The sequence below is a fragment of the Gymnodraco acuticeps genome, unplaced genomic scaffold, assembly GCF_902827175.1.
Source record: "Gymnodraco acuticeps unplaced genomic scaffold, fGymAcu1.1, whole genome shotgun sequence".
In the NCBI taxonomy this organism is placed as follows: domain Eukaryota; kingdom Metazoa; phylum Chordata; class Actinopteri; order Perciformes; family Bathydraconidae; genus Gymnodraco; species Gymnodraco acuticeps.
In genome coordinates, this window is record NW_022989855.1 from 366199 (window position 1) to 383583 (window position 17385).

At 40.1% G+C, this 17385-nt stretch overlaps 1 protein-coding gene across 2 annotated transcripts in view; it reads right to left on the reverse strand.

The window, feature by feature from the left end:
- Positions 1–9983: 9983 nt before the first annotated feature.
- Positions 9984–17385, reverse strand: part of LOC117562060 (protein argonaute-3) — a 33842-nt gene continuing 26440 nt past the window's right edge. For both annotated transcript variants that reach the window (XM_034239845.1, XM_034239837.1), the window contains exon 19: positions 9984–16979. In XM_034239845.1, the coding sequence (XP_034095736.1) occupies positions 16871–16979 (109 nt within the window). In that variant the 3' untranslated portion in view covers positions 9984–16870. The remainder of the gene's footprint in view (positions 16980–17385) is intronic.

The window sequence follows — 17385 nt, forward strand, 5'->3', positions numbered from 1 at the left end:
AAGAATGGAAATATAAAATATAAAACTTTATAAAATGGTGTTATTTATTGGAGAATATGGATTGATGTTTCGGTCATTTCCTTTCCAGCTCTATGAAAAATACCTTTGTGCATGTAAAAGATGTCAAACTTAGCACACGACTATTTATGTCGGTTACCATCCCACTTTGGATTTAACTTCTGGGATAATTTGTACTTTCTGTTTGGTTAAAATATTCCTTGTGTTCACCCAAAAGCTGCAAATTGTGGGGCGTGTTAACTTTCAGAGTCCTCCTTTCCTGCTACAAATGCACCCTCTAACCCCAGCAGTGTTATGGCTGTGCTGTGTTGATCTACATTGGACCACATGGAGGAAACCAGGCCAGAGGAGCAAGAGGTGAAATTCAGGACACGTTAAATCGGATGCAGGAGGAAAAAGCAAAACATCTGCCATGAGAGTTTATGTATGCCTCTGAGAGTTTAAGCCAAAGATCGTTTCTGCCTTCTATGACTGTAATTTGAAATATATCAAAGGAAAGATGCTCCACTTGCAGCTACAAAAGTCTTCAATATTGTGAGACCTTAAAACTGATACAAGGAAAGTAGATACAGCGTATTGCTCCCGAGGGCTACATGATATCCCAAGAAAAGAGGATGATGACATATTATGAAAATGGAATGAAAATTGAAGAGTGATAGGTCGGGAATACAGATCACTCACTACAGAAGACAGACTGTTTAAGTTAATATGCAACTTCTGAAAGCACCTATATATGAAATAAAGCCAGCTTCCTACTGGTCTGTAAAAAGTAGACAATACATAAAACATTCAGTGTGCAGAACCTCCGTCTAAAGAGCACGTTTGACAGTATAAGAGTAGAAGAAGGGCATTTCCCTTGCCCTGATTTGAGCCAAAATCCCTCTCACAAGCCCATTAGCACTGCTCCCATTGTATTGTTAGACTACCCTGTGCACCCCTTGAGCTCTTGTGCCTCCCATCAGACTACAGAATAGATGGAGGTGCAGGAGAGGCACATCCATCATGTGGAGCCAGCCACGGGCCTCGTCCTGAAGCAGGCCCACGCTGGATGTACAGAAGAAGAGCTCCATTGTCCAAAAACTACAGAAAAGGCATCACTGAGCTATAGCATTGCACAGTGTGGAAAGCTCCTTCCTTATGATGAACATGGTCAGGTCATTCCAGTTCATCTTTAAAATGGGCTTGGTGCCAAACAGGGTGTAGCATTGAGAGTTTTTTCGGATGTTGTTGACTATAACGCCCAAAACTAAATATTTCAAGTCTGCAATTAAGCTGTTTCTCTCAAAAGTTATCTTAACCCCATGCCAGATTGAAGTATAGACCAGCTGTGTGCAGAAAAATCCAGGTCAAAAACATCAAGCATGATTTCTCGTTCCTTTAAGCAGAATAATGACATGCTTACAACTACGATACCAACACGCTGGTTTTTAGAAGGTAATGTTCCCCATGTAAACACTCCTGCCAACATTTGCTAATTAACACTAAACTCAAAGTGCAGCTGATGGGAAAGTCATTAGTTCTGCAGGTATTTCGGTCATCAGAGTGTCAGACTAATTTAAATGCTGACCCGGTGATGTTGCCTCTAAAAAGGCAGGAAATCATCAGAATCATTTTTGATTTATCCTCTAGTCATCATCATTGTGTGTACAAACTGTGAAGCAATAGTTCAGACCAAAGAAACTTTAATAAAACCATACATAACTAACTCGGTTGACAAAATGACTGCAGTGGGTACTTTATCAATTTTACATGAAATCCCCCATAAAAATGATCTGTAAATAATCTAATGCATTGTATTTGATGTTATTACATTGCAAGACTCTGAGGACTGACAATGAAGAATGGCTGGGAAGGACTCACTGTTTGGTCATAATTCACACAGTCCATAAAATAGAAAAGACTGTCTGCTGATCCCTGACAGCTCAATAATATCTTATCACCATCTCAGCCCACACACAATAACTGATAGATTCAGATGATTGTTTGCGGGGGTATTGTTCTCTGGAGCTGTGAAGAGCAGCGCACTGATTCGTGACACATCCATGAGACACATCAGCCACCAGTCTTCCCTCTGTTGACCGCAATTATTCAATGTCTCTGCATTCCAGCTATGCTGCGCTTATCACGGCATTTCCTCCCCAGAACTATAGTATTCATGTGTTTGGAGATAGGGAGCAGTGAGGGGAGAATTGGTGGACTGCAGTGATTAGAGGAAGTGTGTTGTTATGAACCCCTTAGCTCTTTAGGCATGGTTTGACCATTTTTGGAAATTTACTTACTTGCCTTTTTGCAGATATGTTAGATAAGACTGATACCACTCTATTTCTAAAAAGTAAATATGAAGCTATACAAGAGATAGTTAGCCTAGCATACAAGCTGTGGAGAAACGGCTAATCTGACTCTGTATATATACTCCTGTAAAACTGCAACTTTTACATGTTTATGCTATTTTTACAATTTGGTTATATTTCAAATATTTTCATTGGGAAGAAGCATACAAGTGTAAGCAATAGTCCAGACTTCCTTGGGGTGGAAATCATGCTTCTCTTTTTCAACATAGAAGACATAGAGGGAAACATCATACAAAATAATAATTTAAAAGAAAGTTTATGATTACAAATAAATAAATACACTTAAACGGTGCAAATTAGCCAATTATGAAACCTGAAAATGAGCATTATGGGGCCCCTTGGAAAGTCTTCACTTCACAGAGCTATTGCTGAAAAGTATTTTTTGCAGGGAAAACGGTGTAACCTTGTTGTAATAAACCAAAATGACATTCGGTTTTGACTGTCATCATTTATCAGTCATTGCATGTCAATCCCAAACAAACTTATCAGCGGAGAGGAGGGGTAGATTTATTGGAATAAAGCATAACTTCTCATGCTTAACAGCTGCGGGCTGTATACTTGATATGAGAGTGGTCTAAATCTTCTTATCAAACTCTCGGCAAAAAAGTGAATACAGGTATTTCCCAAAATGTCAAGCTGTTTCATAACTGATTCTCATTTTGGCTTAATAAAAGGTCTAAAGTGCATGAACCCAGATCTGGGTAGCTTCATCACTCTTCAGAAACCTTTAAAAGAGGCAAATATTTACTCAGCTGACAGTCAATCATAAACTAGGCTCACGAACACACAGATTGTGGTCCCATTCATTTAATGGTTGTTGCTGACTGTGCGTATCGCCCTGCTGGGACGGCCTTCAGGGTGTCTTTTGCAGGTAGACATCTGTGATAATTCTCTGTGCCGCAGAGTCATTTGTCATGTACGGGACAGAGGGGATAGAGGTGTGCAGCCTGAAAGTCAAGTTGTTAATCTCATCACCCAACCTTCAGACGGAGGCATGGTTGGAGGTTAGAGGTAGGGCTGCTCAATTAATCGTATTTTAATCGCAATTACGATTTTGGCTTGTAACGATTATGAAAACAACATAATCAAAATAAAACGATTATTTTTTGTATTGGTTTTTCAGTTGAATGATATCCTACTTATAGTTCAGGATAATCAACTGTTAAAAACCTACCATTTTTAATAATCGTGATATCAATTATTGACCCAAATAATCGAGATTATGATTTTTGCCATAATCGAGCAGCGCTAGTTAGAGGTGAAATAAAAACGCCACCCACACAAGATACAGCACTGAAATAATAACGTCCAAATCCTCTGATGTTTGGGAATCGCGCCATCAGGCCTAATATTTACCGTAAGTCTTCATCCATGGCCAATCATCTGTCTGTCCTTATGGGCCCTTTACAATTCAGCAAGTCATTCAGGGACTTCTGTAATGCTTCACCTCCAGGCCCGGACTGGCCATCGGGAGGACCGGGAGGTTTCCCGATGGCCTGGCCTGCTAAGTGGCCTGCTGGCTTGAGGAATTTTGTTTATGTATTGTGAACGCAACGCTGCGCAAATGTGGGTCTGACTCTGCCTCACAGAGGGTGACTGGCTGTCTACATGATGTGGCCTGCCGACATGGACACTTTCATACAGATCATACACTAATGCCCTCGATTGGTCTCGTGTCATTCAAGCTCGGGAGGGTGTGTATGTGTGGCGCGAGAAAGCGAGAGAGAAAGCGCGTGCACTGATTACGTGTATTGTTGTTGTTAGCATCCGGTGCTAGCTAGCGGCGCTAACGGAATGAGCTGTCAACAAGGTGGAGGAGAGTCCTCTCCTGTCAGACTGAGAGACTGATAACTACAGCTCAGGTGAGGTAAAGGACTCTCTGAGTGTTTAGATCGTTAACTTAGTCTAAGTTATCTCTGTGGGTCTCAAACGGTTTGGTCACCATTTATGTAAACACATATTTCCATTTGAAGGGGGAGTGATTAGTCAAATATGCATGAATAATAATTTTTAAAAAGTTAACTAGGTGAAAAAAGGTAAGATAAACTTTAAAAACTTGTTGAGAGCTAAAACTAGTCTTTGCTGCTGCCTCAAAGAGGAGCAGGGGGAGAGGAGGGAGACAGGTGAGGCTGGTTCAGGAGCCCAGACACACTCACAACTATAAATGAACCAAAAACAAATAAATAAACAAGTTTCAATGTTTTTTCATATTGGATATGGTATGTTATTGGTTATGGCCATGTTATTATGATTTTATGATTTTTTAAATGTATACAGTTCTGTTTCATATGGGTGTAGTCTCTTTATTTCCCCCTCAAAGTGCACTAGATTGATGCATTTAAGTCCAACATTTAAAAAAAAAAATCTTCCTCGGGGAGCATGCCCCCGGACCCCCTAGAGGATTTGAGGTCCACCTCCACTTAAAATATGTTCACATGGATAGGTTCCTAAATAGATTTGCACTTTTAAAAAAAAATAGTAACCCATGTCCATGTTTATTCTGGGGTAGTAGATTTAAAGTTTAGGGTTATCACTACGGGCAGCAACGCTGTAAATATTGACACATAAATCCAGGAAAATTACACAAAAGAAAACTGGTAGTGGCCTGGCTGGGTGTATAATTCCCGGCCTGATTTATTGTCCCAGTCCGGCCCTGTTCACCTCCCAAAACACAGACACACCCTATATATCTTGTTCTACACAAATCATCAGTGCATCCTGACCATAGACTGGTCCTGACACAGGATGCAGCACTTCAGCTTTATCATCACACCGCCTTTCTCTTGGTGAAGTGCCCCCACTCCTGGTGAGAGGTGAAACTGCAGGGTAATAAAATCCAGGCCCCTTGATTGGTAGAACCAACGAAGCAAAATCCCAATTTTGAAATGAAGAATGATGAAATTGGATGTCAGGGCGGATTAGGTTTGAGAGTTACTCATATCAACTCTGAAGATATGCACATTACTATGAGAATGAAACAAAACTAAAAGGAGGTTTTAGGAAGTCCTTTGCTGGTATTTTACTTTAAATAATATTTTATTGTTAAAAGTTATGTGCGTGATATTTTTGGTTTATCTGCCTCCTCTTAACGTATAGGAAATTAATTGTTAGACTGATCTTGATCTTAATGGGACTGGCTTTTGTTTTAAACCCATGTCCTGTTTTGATTATAAAGCCACAGTCTGTCACTCAAAAACGTGGGTCACTGCATGAATAAATACAAAAAGTCAATGCAGCTTATCTGTAGTTCAGCTGGACCTTAACCACTACTTAAGTATTCTGCAACAGTCCCTTTACAGAAAAGCACAGCAGAAAATAACATTTTTTTTGCGTAAAATGCCAAATATGTCAACACCTTTTGGCGAGAAAAGGTATTTTTCCAGAGAGCACACGAACATCCTTGATATATATAAAAAATGGGCCAACCAGAAACCTCAAAGCTGCAACAAAAACAGCTCAGAAAATCTAACGCAAGGAGCTCAGACTCCTTTTCCACAATTGTTCCTTAAATAGCTTTTAGGGGTCAAGGTGTTTCGTGTGTAGCTGATCATCATTACCCGATCAAGTCAACCTGCAGAGATGACAGCACGAAGCACGATAAGAGAAAATACAGCAAGTGAAAAATATCAAATGCCATCTGTAAATGTGTCTGTATTCATTTTGCAGATTACAGCTTTCAGTCAAAACAACCTTTAATTAAGAGAGAGATGAAACCATAAATGGAAAATATATGTGCTTCCACCTAATCAGCTGGATGAGACACAACTGGCTATCGGCCCTGTTTGTATGCAGGTGGCTAGTTAATTCATTTATTTAAAAAAAGGTGATTCAGAGTTGTATTAAAGCTGACACGTATTTGCAGTTGGTATTTATTTTAATTCAAAACCATTTATGTAGCTGCTTTGGTAATTAAGATAAGGTGATGCATGCTGGTGCATCAATATTTTAGTTTGCTAAATTGAAAAATGTAGCAAGGGAGAATAAACATGACAGGTATAACCTCTTCTCCGACTGAAATACTTTTGAAGAGATGTGCCTTACAATTACCTCGGAAATAATTGAATGTACATTTCTGACAGCCATAAATAATAGTAATACCCATCCCAAAAACATGTATTATCCTGGCAGTGGTTGACATTTCATATCTATATACGGTTTCATATCTGCATATAATATTTGTTAATGAGCCTTTACATGGATAATGGAAGGCGTGTGGCGCAGTGGATAGAGCCTTGGTGTTGGGATCAGGGGGTCATAGGTTCGAACCCCACTGCAGTCAGCATGTCGTTGTGTCCCTGGGCAAGACACTTCACCCCAAATTGCTCCTGTGGGGATTGCCCACAGTATTGAGTATGGAAGTCGCTTTGGATAAAAGCGTCTAACAAGTGACATGTAATGTAATAATGTAACTGTCAAGGTTTCAGTCATTTGATTTGATTTCATCACATTTCTGCTAACGTCTCTAAACCTGTCTTTAAATGACACATGAGAGACTTTAAAATGTATTTATATTGAATCCTTTATGTCTTTAATTTTAATGGTAGTTTCAATGTTTTCTGTTTAAGAAAGAGAGAAATAAAATAAAACTTAAACAGACATCTGTAAGAAGCATATAATTTAATCGCACCGGTGTAGATACACAAAGCGCTCCACTAATTCAAGTTTGTCACATTGCTTTCCAACAACCCTCAGGGGAAAAGTCAACTCATTCTTATTTTACTTCTTATTTAACACCTTCAAGGCTGTTTTAATGGACTCACAGATGCGTAGTGTGGCAACGCGCTCTGCTCTTCTGTTTAGCTCGACATATGTGAGGTCCAGGTGGCTGAAGGAAATATTGGATTCAAACAGCTGGTGTCACACACAACACCATTTTTTTTTGTAGTCCTTCCTTACAAGACATCAATCAGTAAGACAACAACACTGAAGATGCAATTCACTGCTGGAAAGCTACAGTTACAGCTAAAGAACGCTAACTGAATCACAGAGTAAAGTATGAGGCTCTAACAAAGCCTAAGGAGAGTGAATATGTAGTCATAAATCCTACACCAAATGAATGCTATTACTGCTCAGTGTCTGCAGGATGTGTACATGGGCAACATTTTCGCCTTATCAAGTATTTAGGGCATATTATGTTCTGGTTAAAGCTTCTTCCGTTGCCCCCATGTGACCAATCAGATAATACTCTCTAAGTTGTTGATCTTCAGGGTTAGAGTTATAATCAAGCGTATCCCAAATGCCTGCTTGTTGTGTTGGAAACTGTTTAAAATGTGAGAATCAATGATTGGTCAAAAGTCCCATTGTGTGTTTTATTAAACTTTTAACAGTTGGTTTGGTGACACTCGTACAACATCACAGTTAGTGACAAAATGGCGGCAGCTGCACTGAGGCCCGCAGAGAGACGCCTCTTTGACAGTGGCTCCGCGTTACTTAAGTGATGTACAGAAATTAACACCATCATTGTGTCCGTTTTGTAGCTGGGGGCATGGGGACCAAGCTGTTTATTACAGTTAGGAAGTTTACATAATCAGTGTTGAGACCCACCTAGCAGAACATCTGGTTTATGTTTTTAATGATAGGAAGTGTTGCTGCTCAGAAATGATTGTTTACTCTTTGTTGTTCTCTCACTCTCATTACGCTGTGCTGAAGCGTAATTTATCCCTAGTTTCATGGACATTTTTCTGAAGTGTTACACAAAAAAAAACCTGGTTCGATACAGCTTCAATTAAGTTAACCCCACAATGTGTAGTTTTAGGGGTATGGGGTTTCTAGGGATCAGTTAAACATAACAAAAGAAAGAGCCGTCTTCACAAGCGTTTGCTGTCTCTCCTTTATTCATGTTGTTCAATGTCTGCTCAGCTGGTTTCTCTTAACGTTTAATATACAGTAGTTTAGTAGGCTTAAACATTTAACCAGAGGTATAACTGCTAAAATAGTCAATATATGAAAGCTTCTTGCAGACAACCACAGCACTGGCGCAGAGGTGATACGGTAAATAATGTTTTCCTCTAAGTTAGAACATTTGTTGTGAACATTTTGGATAACCAACACAAACTCAAACTATTCTCAAAGCAGACTGTATTTGGTGTGCAGTGGATGCACACTAGTTTGCAATAGAACAATTAAATATAATAGAAAATAAATATTAAATCTTACATATTAGGAAATCTATTTTGTTAAAACTTATAGTAACATTTCAAAGTTTGACAACTGACTACCTAAATATTTTTCATTTGTTATAGCTGTTAAGCCCCTAGCCTGTTTTTCAGGTCTCAGGCTCGAAGATGACATTCTCAGAACAAATGGGTTAAATTAATAATCTTTGTTCTCAAAGCAATGATAAACCTGTGAGTTGGATGTAGAAGTGTCAGAATCAATATAGATGTTTTTATTTTAAAGTAAATTCAGATTGAACACAGTAAAAAAATGTAAATTATTGTGTCCTTCCAAAAAAAAAAATTACTTGTAGTGAAAACCACCCTTGAATGATGGGATGGTAGACTAAAAGCTTTAGGAATCCAAACTACAACATATAATAAGTACCCTGTATCAAGATTGATGCAAAACAAGTGAAATGTGACCTTTTTAGAGAGATTTAGCAACAACAAAAAACACTTCTGGGGTCATTTGGGTGGATTTTCCATATCTCTGGCCCCCCTTGGTCGATTTTGATGATTGACATCTCTTTCTAACCGTCAGAGCCAATTGAATCGAGGGGAACTCCCACATACACACACACACATTACCAAATAAGGAGTGAGAGTGACGCATAGCCAAAACCGGAAGCTGCGATAACTCTGGTGGCTACCATTAGCAGCCAACTTTTACTCTCCGATTTTTACATAAAAATTGAGTTATGGATTCTAAATAATTTTTTCAAAGCTACAGACACATTATCAACCTATGGATTAACCGATTCAGCCGCGTTTTTTCTCGTTTTAATGCCATTGAACACGTCTTTTGATCAGATTGACAACTACGGTGAGACGATCTCCCGTAAAAGCTCCGTAAAGGTACGTGTTGTGATGTCTGTGTTTGCTTCCCCTGTCGCGAGTTTGGATCGCTCAGTGATGATACTATACCTATATAATCTGTGGAGTCACAGCTTTAAATCGGATATATTGTATGTGCAGTTACGATAAGTAATAAGGGTATCTTTATCTTGAGTTCTGTGCCAAAGTGCGTTAGCATTTTTCGCTCAGGGGTCATTTAGATGCTTCTTATGAGACTTGTGTTTTGTTTTGGTAAAAATGGATTGTATCGTCAGTTAGCTGAGATTCTTCCCGTTAATCTGGTATAACACATTAAGAGGTTCTTAAATAAGATGCCCTGAGACAGTGTCGTGAAAAAAAAAGACCCGCCTAGGGGGTCTTTGGGGCTTAACAGGTATGTAGATATTTGTGTATACTAAGTGCTTAAAAAGTGTGCTATGACACAAGTATGACAAAACTCAATGTGTGTTTGAAATTGTGAAAAGGTGTACATACTGTGCTGCTATTGATGGCATTCCTTAATATTTGTCTACTTTTTGATATTTAAAAATCTCCAGCAATTCCACTTGATACATATAAAAATATTGTTTGTATTTCTAACATTGCACCAAGACAACCAAGGTAAAGCAAAGCATTTTATTGCAAGTATTAGTCAAAGATACACTTCAAACTGAAGCAAAGCAACACTAAAAGGTCAACAACCTATAAGAGAGAGTTACAAACAAGAGACATTTAAAACTCAGAGGAATAGAGCTGTCGGTTCAACAGAGCCTTTGCAACACACAGAGACACTTAGACATGGATCATCTGGCTGTGAAGGTTTACATCCGTTTGCTGGTGCATCACTCAGAGGTATCAGAGTCCTAAGATATTGAGTTTGAAATAAGACAGACACAAGAGTGATGCTACATTGAAAACAATCTGAACAACAAGCGTACACACACCCCTGGCCACTGTCAAATATCTGTTTTCAAAACCATTTAGTGTATATGAGGGAAAAACCGCACCAGAAGCCTAATCTCTTATGCAATATTTGGTTCAAGGTTATTTTTGGAATGCTAATGGAGTGAAAACAGGTCAAATATCTGACAGCCATGGGTGTAAATATGAGAGTAAACTAATTAATCCAAGATGATTTGGTTTAAAGGCCTATTCACTTTAGGATAGGATTGACAACACTCCATGACCTTGATCCCTTTAATGGGATGAGGAACAAAAACAAAGAAACTAAAACAGAAATGAATCACAACGCAGTTCATTCTTGGTTCGTTATACAGGCACAGGTCTCTGAAATCCAGGCCTGGGTCAAACAGCATCTGAAAATGTTGTTCTTTGGATTTGCCATCAAGGACATTACAATGATAACCAATAAGCTTGCAGGGTCAGGGTGTATAAAAGTAAATTCAGCTAAATGGTTTCATTTCATTCAGTTAGTAGTCCTGAGGCGGTAAGCACTGCTCATCATGTTGCCAATAAGTCTTTCAAATGCCGTTTGACCCGGACCTTGTTTTGGTCTGACATCAATACAAATGGGACAGAGAACTCTGTGAAAGCTTGTTTGTACATCAGCAATGTTAGTGGTTTACATGAGAAATGAGAAGAAATTAGGATGTAGGGTGGGGAATCGGGGCAGATCAAGTACGTATAGGCTTGGTTTCTCTGTAGGCAACCCAACACAGGCATCATAAAGTCACATGGAAACCTGACAACTAACGCACTTAAGGCTGAGGCATGTGTTTCTGTGTGGAATGAGACCTGCCCCGGCTGAAAAATGTTCTGGCACGAGGAAAAACAACATGAAAACAGACAATATAAGGGAATGAGTGACGCCAAAATGTTCACCATGATCCAAAGAATCCTGCCTTGCCAACATCTTTTCTTCCTCTCCCTGCTGCTGCTTTAATTTTACGCTTTCCCACCGGCCTTTATACAGGATCAGGAAATTTACATGGCTAACGTACCAATTAACAGCTCGAGATGGAAGAAAGGCGGCTATTAAGCACTCGGCGCGGATCAGAAATGGCTACCCTTTGTCAGAGATGAGCTGTGGGGGTTGGCATTTCAGGTGGTGAAAAAAAGAGCAGGGTAAAGAATATTTAGGAAAGGAGGAGGGAAAGTTGACCTATAAATATCATCAGGTCCTCCACCTCCTCCATATTATTGTGCTTGCGTGTCTCGGAAGGCGTCAACGTAGAGGGGGCGGGGCTAAAGGCATCATCCTCCTGGCCCCGCCCCCACCACGCTGCCGCTTGAATGCACTCTCAATAAATACACCATAAAATATTCCGCATATATATTTCATATATAAATTTAAAGAACAACACATTTAAATAGGACAACAAAATAAAAGTCAGCTCAAGAACAATTTCTCAAAAATGAGATAAGTGTTAAGACAAAAAACAGAGAATATTTTTTTACAGTTATACTTATTTTGACTCTAAAATAGTTACCGTATAAGAATATCAGGCATTACTCAAGCATTATATGTCATAATAAAAGCAATTAGCAGTTTTCTCTCATGTAGTATAACATATGCAGCATACCAAGGTAAGTGAGGTGCAGTGTTTGTTTTCTTTTAGATATCTTGTAATAGAAAGATTTCATCCCCCCTGGACTGAAAAGGTACCCACAGAACTACAGACCACCCTCTGTTTTTATTCGACACCCTACCGGCTCAAGACAGGGATACTGTTGGGCACACACGCTCTCCATCAGGGACACATGGCAGGGCACTAAGATGGACGCCATTGGCTGCTGCTAGGGCTGGGCGTCGCTTCAATACTGACACTGGTTGTGTTCATTTCATCTCTATAAGCTGCTGTAAAATGACACTTGGTTAAAAGCATACTTCAATATGCAAACTATTATCAGTCTTTCATGCTTTCTTAAGAAGTTTTCTATCCCACTTATGTTGCGTTTCTTAGTAAAAATGCCCTTCGAGAAGAAAACCTTTATATTTCAGTGCAAAAGTCTATTGTAAAAACCTTTTTTTTAAGTTTGAGATGCTTCAAAATGGTCGATGCCAAACTCTAGGAGGTAAGTGAGATTGTGTTTTGACACCCAGCCCTAGCTGTAACAAAGAGTCGACTCCAGAGAGAATACAACCACCCGAGTCGCGAGAGCATGAGGCACACTTTTAATGACCGACTGCCCTGTTTGGTACCACACGATCCTTCAACTCCTTCACACTGAGGTTTGGATCCGAGGAGGACGAAGGCGACTGGAGGGACAGAGATAGGAACCTCTTGGCTATGTGTCTGAGTGAGAGTGGCAGTCTCTAAAGTGCTGTGCTCCGTTTGTCATACGTGGGTTAGGCTGTCACAACGCTATCGCCAGCTATCCACCCCAAAAACGCACCTTCCACTGTACCAACGAGACCATTGGTCCAAGACACTAAATGCAATAGGAAGCGAAAGCTCAACCACAACCATATACTTGGCATATATTCTACTTCTATTGAGGCGTAATCTCTAAATACAGGAACCACAAGTTTGCATTGCCATTTCTAAAGGAAATAAAAGTGTACAGTATATGTGTACATGCAGCTGTTCCTGCACTGCAGTATGTTCAAGGAGATTCTATGTCTTTGAATGTTTACATTTTATCTTTCCATTTACAGCACCATCAAGAGGAAAGGCACTTTCTGTGGACTTTTTCTCACTCCATTGCTACCTTTCACTGCAAATAGAGAGCGACCAAAATCAGGGATAAAGATGGATTACTAGAAATGGAACACTTCCATTTAAAAAAGGTGACATTGACCTTCATTTTGCCGTTTTTTCTTCATCAGACAGCCCTCATTTAGTAGGTGTAAGACGTTTCCCAGCTTCCAGAAAAATACTTTATTATGAATCCTAATCGAGAGCCAAAGGCCACAGCTGGCTTTAGGCTGGGTGTAGCCTCTAATTTCAATCAAGTCATTTGAATAGAAACAAACAAGACTACACCCCCTTCTCTGTAACACAAATGTCTGCTGAGGACAAATTGGCCAAATAAACAATGTCTTCGTATCCCTTCCAGCGTTCACTTCCACAGGCTCCGACCGGCCTTGCTCATGTTAGGTCACTTCTCTATTAGCTGATATTTGCAAAGCAGAGCTGATGACATTTCAGTTTGTAAGCGAGGCAAACACATCTGCTATGTAAACATGTGTTCAACTGCCCTCCAGAGAGTAGATAATACACTAACTGAACATCGATTACCAGCGGCAGAGATAGTGAGTTATAAATGGACTCAAATTATACCTCCAACAAAACCTGCCACAAACGTATCGCTGATCAGCTTTAATTCCGTCTAAATCACACATCTTTAAATTAAAACTGAATCTGCTATATCTTACAGAGCTCTAATCCTCCTCGTGCCTCCCAGTGGTACAGGATGGGATTGTACGGCCGTGGATTTTAGTCCTCTGGCCAAGGGGAGTAAATGTTCGAGAGCAAAAAAGGGGAAAAGAGCAGCAATAAGATTACAGGCTTTGTCACACCAGACTTACCGGCAGGGTAACTCTTTGCGAGCACATGAAGTGGCTCGGGTAAGGAGAGTCAAGCAACAGAGGTGGTAAATCCCTCCATGCTTTAACACAAAAGAAATGGAGAACTACTACCACTTGTTACGTTTGTCTTTGATCACACGTGTCCTTGAAATGGATCAACAACACTTTCAGAACCACATTTTCTTTTCACTTGTTTTCCTGATAAGGAGCAGGCGTCAGCACCAGTTGAAGAAAAAAACCTTTAAAAAAACATTCAAGAGCAGAAACTCTGAAGCTTAATACAACCGACTCTTGGTCTATTTTACCCTTTGTCATCACAAAAGGGATTTAACGTCTCAATACAAAGCCTTTAAGAGTACAGTATGGAATATGTTCTCTCCTCTACAAGAAACCTCTGACTGTACGAGATCTACAAAAGAAAGGGAAAGAAATAGGCATTCAACATCCAAACATCGAAGCAAGAGGCGGTTTACAGTCCCCATCCCTATCAATAACAGCATGACAGTCCAAACACACGTCACTAGTTTCAACAAACCCACCACTGTTCACATATAAACTATACGTCAAACAGTGACACAGGAACAAGTCAACAATCTATTGCAATAATAATACTTTGTTATTATACCTTTTTTTAACCATTACTTTTCATAATACATGTATTACTAAGATTAATAATTAGACTACATTTGTTTCCGTTAGCAAAAATAAGTGGTGTGCATTACATAATTTAAAATGTACAAATATACTTTCGATCTGGCTTTTAAAAAGGCTTTCACTACATGATTCTAGTGAAATGATGAAGGCTCAAACCCACTGGCTTCCTCACTGGAAGGCTAGCCTATGAAAGGCAGTCAGAAGGACTAACAATACACCTCCGAGGGAACGTCCGCCATCGTTACAGGTTTTCAACGCTACCGACTGACATCCTCAAACCATAGCAGTGGGATTTTCTCCTGTCCTAAAGTGAATGAGGTCAACTGTTCCTTTTTCTACTTCCCTTCCCACCTGCTCATCCAGAGTCTCATTCAGATTCTAATTCAGACAGAGTAGCACCACGCCTGTGTTCACTCCCCAAACACAGCTTCTTTTAAGTGCAGTTAACTTTTAAAAACACCCCCGAGACGAGCTTTCAGTGGCAGAGGAGCTAAGCTGTGACCCAAATCAACAAACAGCAGGACTTTTCGCAGCAAATATTGGTCACCAACCTAACTCCTCTGCGTTCTTCTGCAGCAAGTCACCACTTTAGGCCGGTTGCATGGACAGGAATTACATTACAAGTCTGGCAGAATTTATTGTAGGATCTGGTTTATGAAGAGTTTGACTCGAGGTACAAACACACTGTAGCAGCTGGATCCATGTCAGGTGGAGTTTAAGCACAAAGACAGCACGGCTCGCTCAAACACTGCTTCAAAGCAACGCCAACTAGCTAGCTAACACTGCTGTGTAGGCAAACATAATAAATACATTGATATTAGGATGATTAGAATGAGATGTATAGAAAAGTCAGGAGAACAAGAGGCATCGGGTGAAACCTTCTTATGCTGTCCATTTGTTGGAATATGCTATCTGATTATTTAACCAACTGAAGTATGATCCCTATAACAAGTTTGAATATTTCACTTCCACCAGGCACTTGAATACTAACTCTTTATGGGCTTTACACTCCTCTTTGCTGCCTTAGAAAATCAGCCTCATTAGCAAACTGATGATCAGGAATTCTGAAAAGATGCCCCTTGATGATCATCTCAAACCACAGAGGCGTCAAATCCTTCAATTCAAGTAAAAACATGAAAATCAACTGAAACTGCAGTTGCACCATTGTTGCCCAACGTCAAGGGCAAACTCTAAGAACATGCTGATCAACGGTCTCAATGAGGAGCCATACATACGTGCCTCACGAGTGGCAAACCGTTCTCCTTTTGAGGACACTCACTTTCAAATTAACTGCTCTTATGTATCATTTACGTCCTCTTAGAGCCACGTCCCTTAGTTCAGCTATTTATTGCACTAGAGGAAACCATTGATGTGATCTCAAACTCAAGAGAGGGAAATGTGAGATAAAGCACTGAGAGCATGAATGCATGATGAATACTCGGATTAAAAACACAAGCTTACATGGTTAAAATGATTTTTAAAAAGTCGTAATAATAAAATGTTTCACATAATGTAGAAGAAAATAAAAACCAGAATCAAATAACAGTGCTATACTTTAAATAAAATCCATAGATGGCTGCAATTTAAATATCAGCCAATAGAAACTGTCCGTTTAAATGTGACAGCTGACAGCTAAAGATAAATCCAAACTCATCGGAAACCTTTTAAGACAACAACTCAATGTTGTGACTTTAAAGGGGCATTTATACCTCGTCACCAACAGGTGGCAGTGTGCTCAACAACAAAAAAGAAACTGGTGATTTCACACAGGAATGAAAAGTGACAGATCAGAGGGAAACAAGAGGAGGAAGGAACAATAACTGGCGCAACTGGGAGGACTTCTGGTCCAAAGTAAATCACCACCAACAACGCTGATCCTTCCTTTCTCCGCTTCCTCTTTTGTAATATTAAAACAGAATGTAAAAGTGCTGCTGCTTAAACTGACTTGAGGTATTGTAGATGGCAAAGGAGAAGATTTAAGGAAAGACTGTGCTGAAGGAAGGGAAAAGGACCCACTAGGCCACAAGTAAAGGAGACAAACCGGGGAAAAGAGGGGCGTTGAGAAGGGGGTTTGATGGAGGAGAAAATAAACTAGTTGGCTTGTTCAATATTGCATAATAGTGCTGAGTTTCTCTTGTTTGTTTTTAAAGCAGCTTTTGCATCCTCAGTCCAGTGTGGGGGTGCCTCCTCCCCTCCCTCCTCCCTCCTCTCCTCTGCACAGTGTCAGGTCTGGATTGACTAGGCATTTGGGGGGGTTGGGGGCGGGACTAGCACATATGAAGACTCCTCGACTGGTGAGCCAGGTGTGCATGGTTGTGTCTGTGTGTGTAAAGGGGGGGCATGGTGGTGATGGTAGGTGTAGCTCAGGCGAAGTACATGGTCCTCAGGGTGTCGTGGTGAATCTGAACGGCTTTGGCCAGCGCCTGGGGGTCCCGACCGTTACTCTGCCCGGACACATGGCTGCCCTCAGCGCTGCAGGAAGAGGAGAGGAACAGTTACGATGGATAACGTACAAAAATGGGATGCATGCAGAAAAATTGAGAATACTTTGAAAGGCTTACAATACTGTTATTAAAAACGCATTAAAGAAATGGTAATCAAAATGTGGCGAGGGGCCGTTTATCTGCATGTAATGCCCCAACATTCCTGCTTTAAAATTGTTAAGTTTCCCTTTTCGAACAAGTAGAAAACAAGTAAAATATGATGTAATTATGTAACCGTTTCCCCTTCCTTTCTCTTACTCTAAATAAAAGGGAAAGCCAAACGACTGAATACCTGTCTTCTACACTCTTAACATGTTGCACTGTTTTAATAGGCAGACATTTATTTTATTACTTATTTTCTTTAAATGGCAACTTGGATTCCCGAGGAGTTGTGC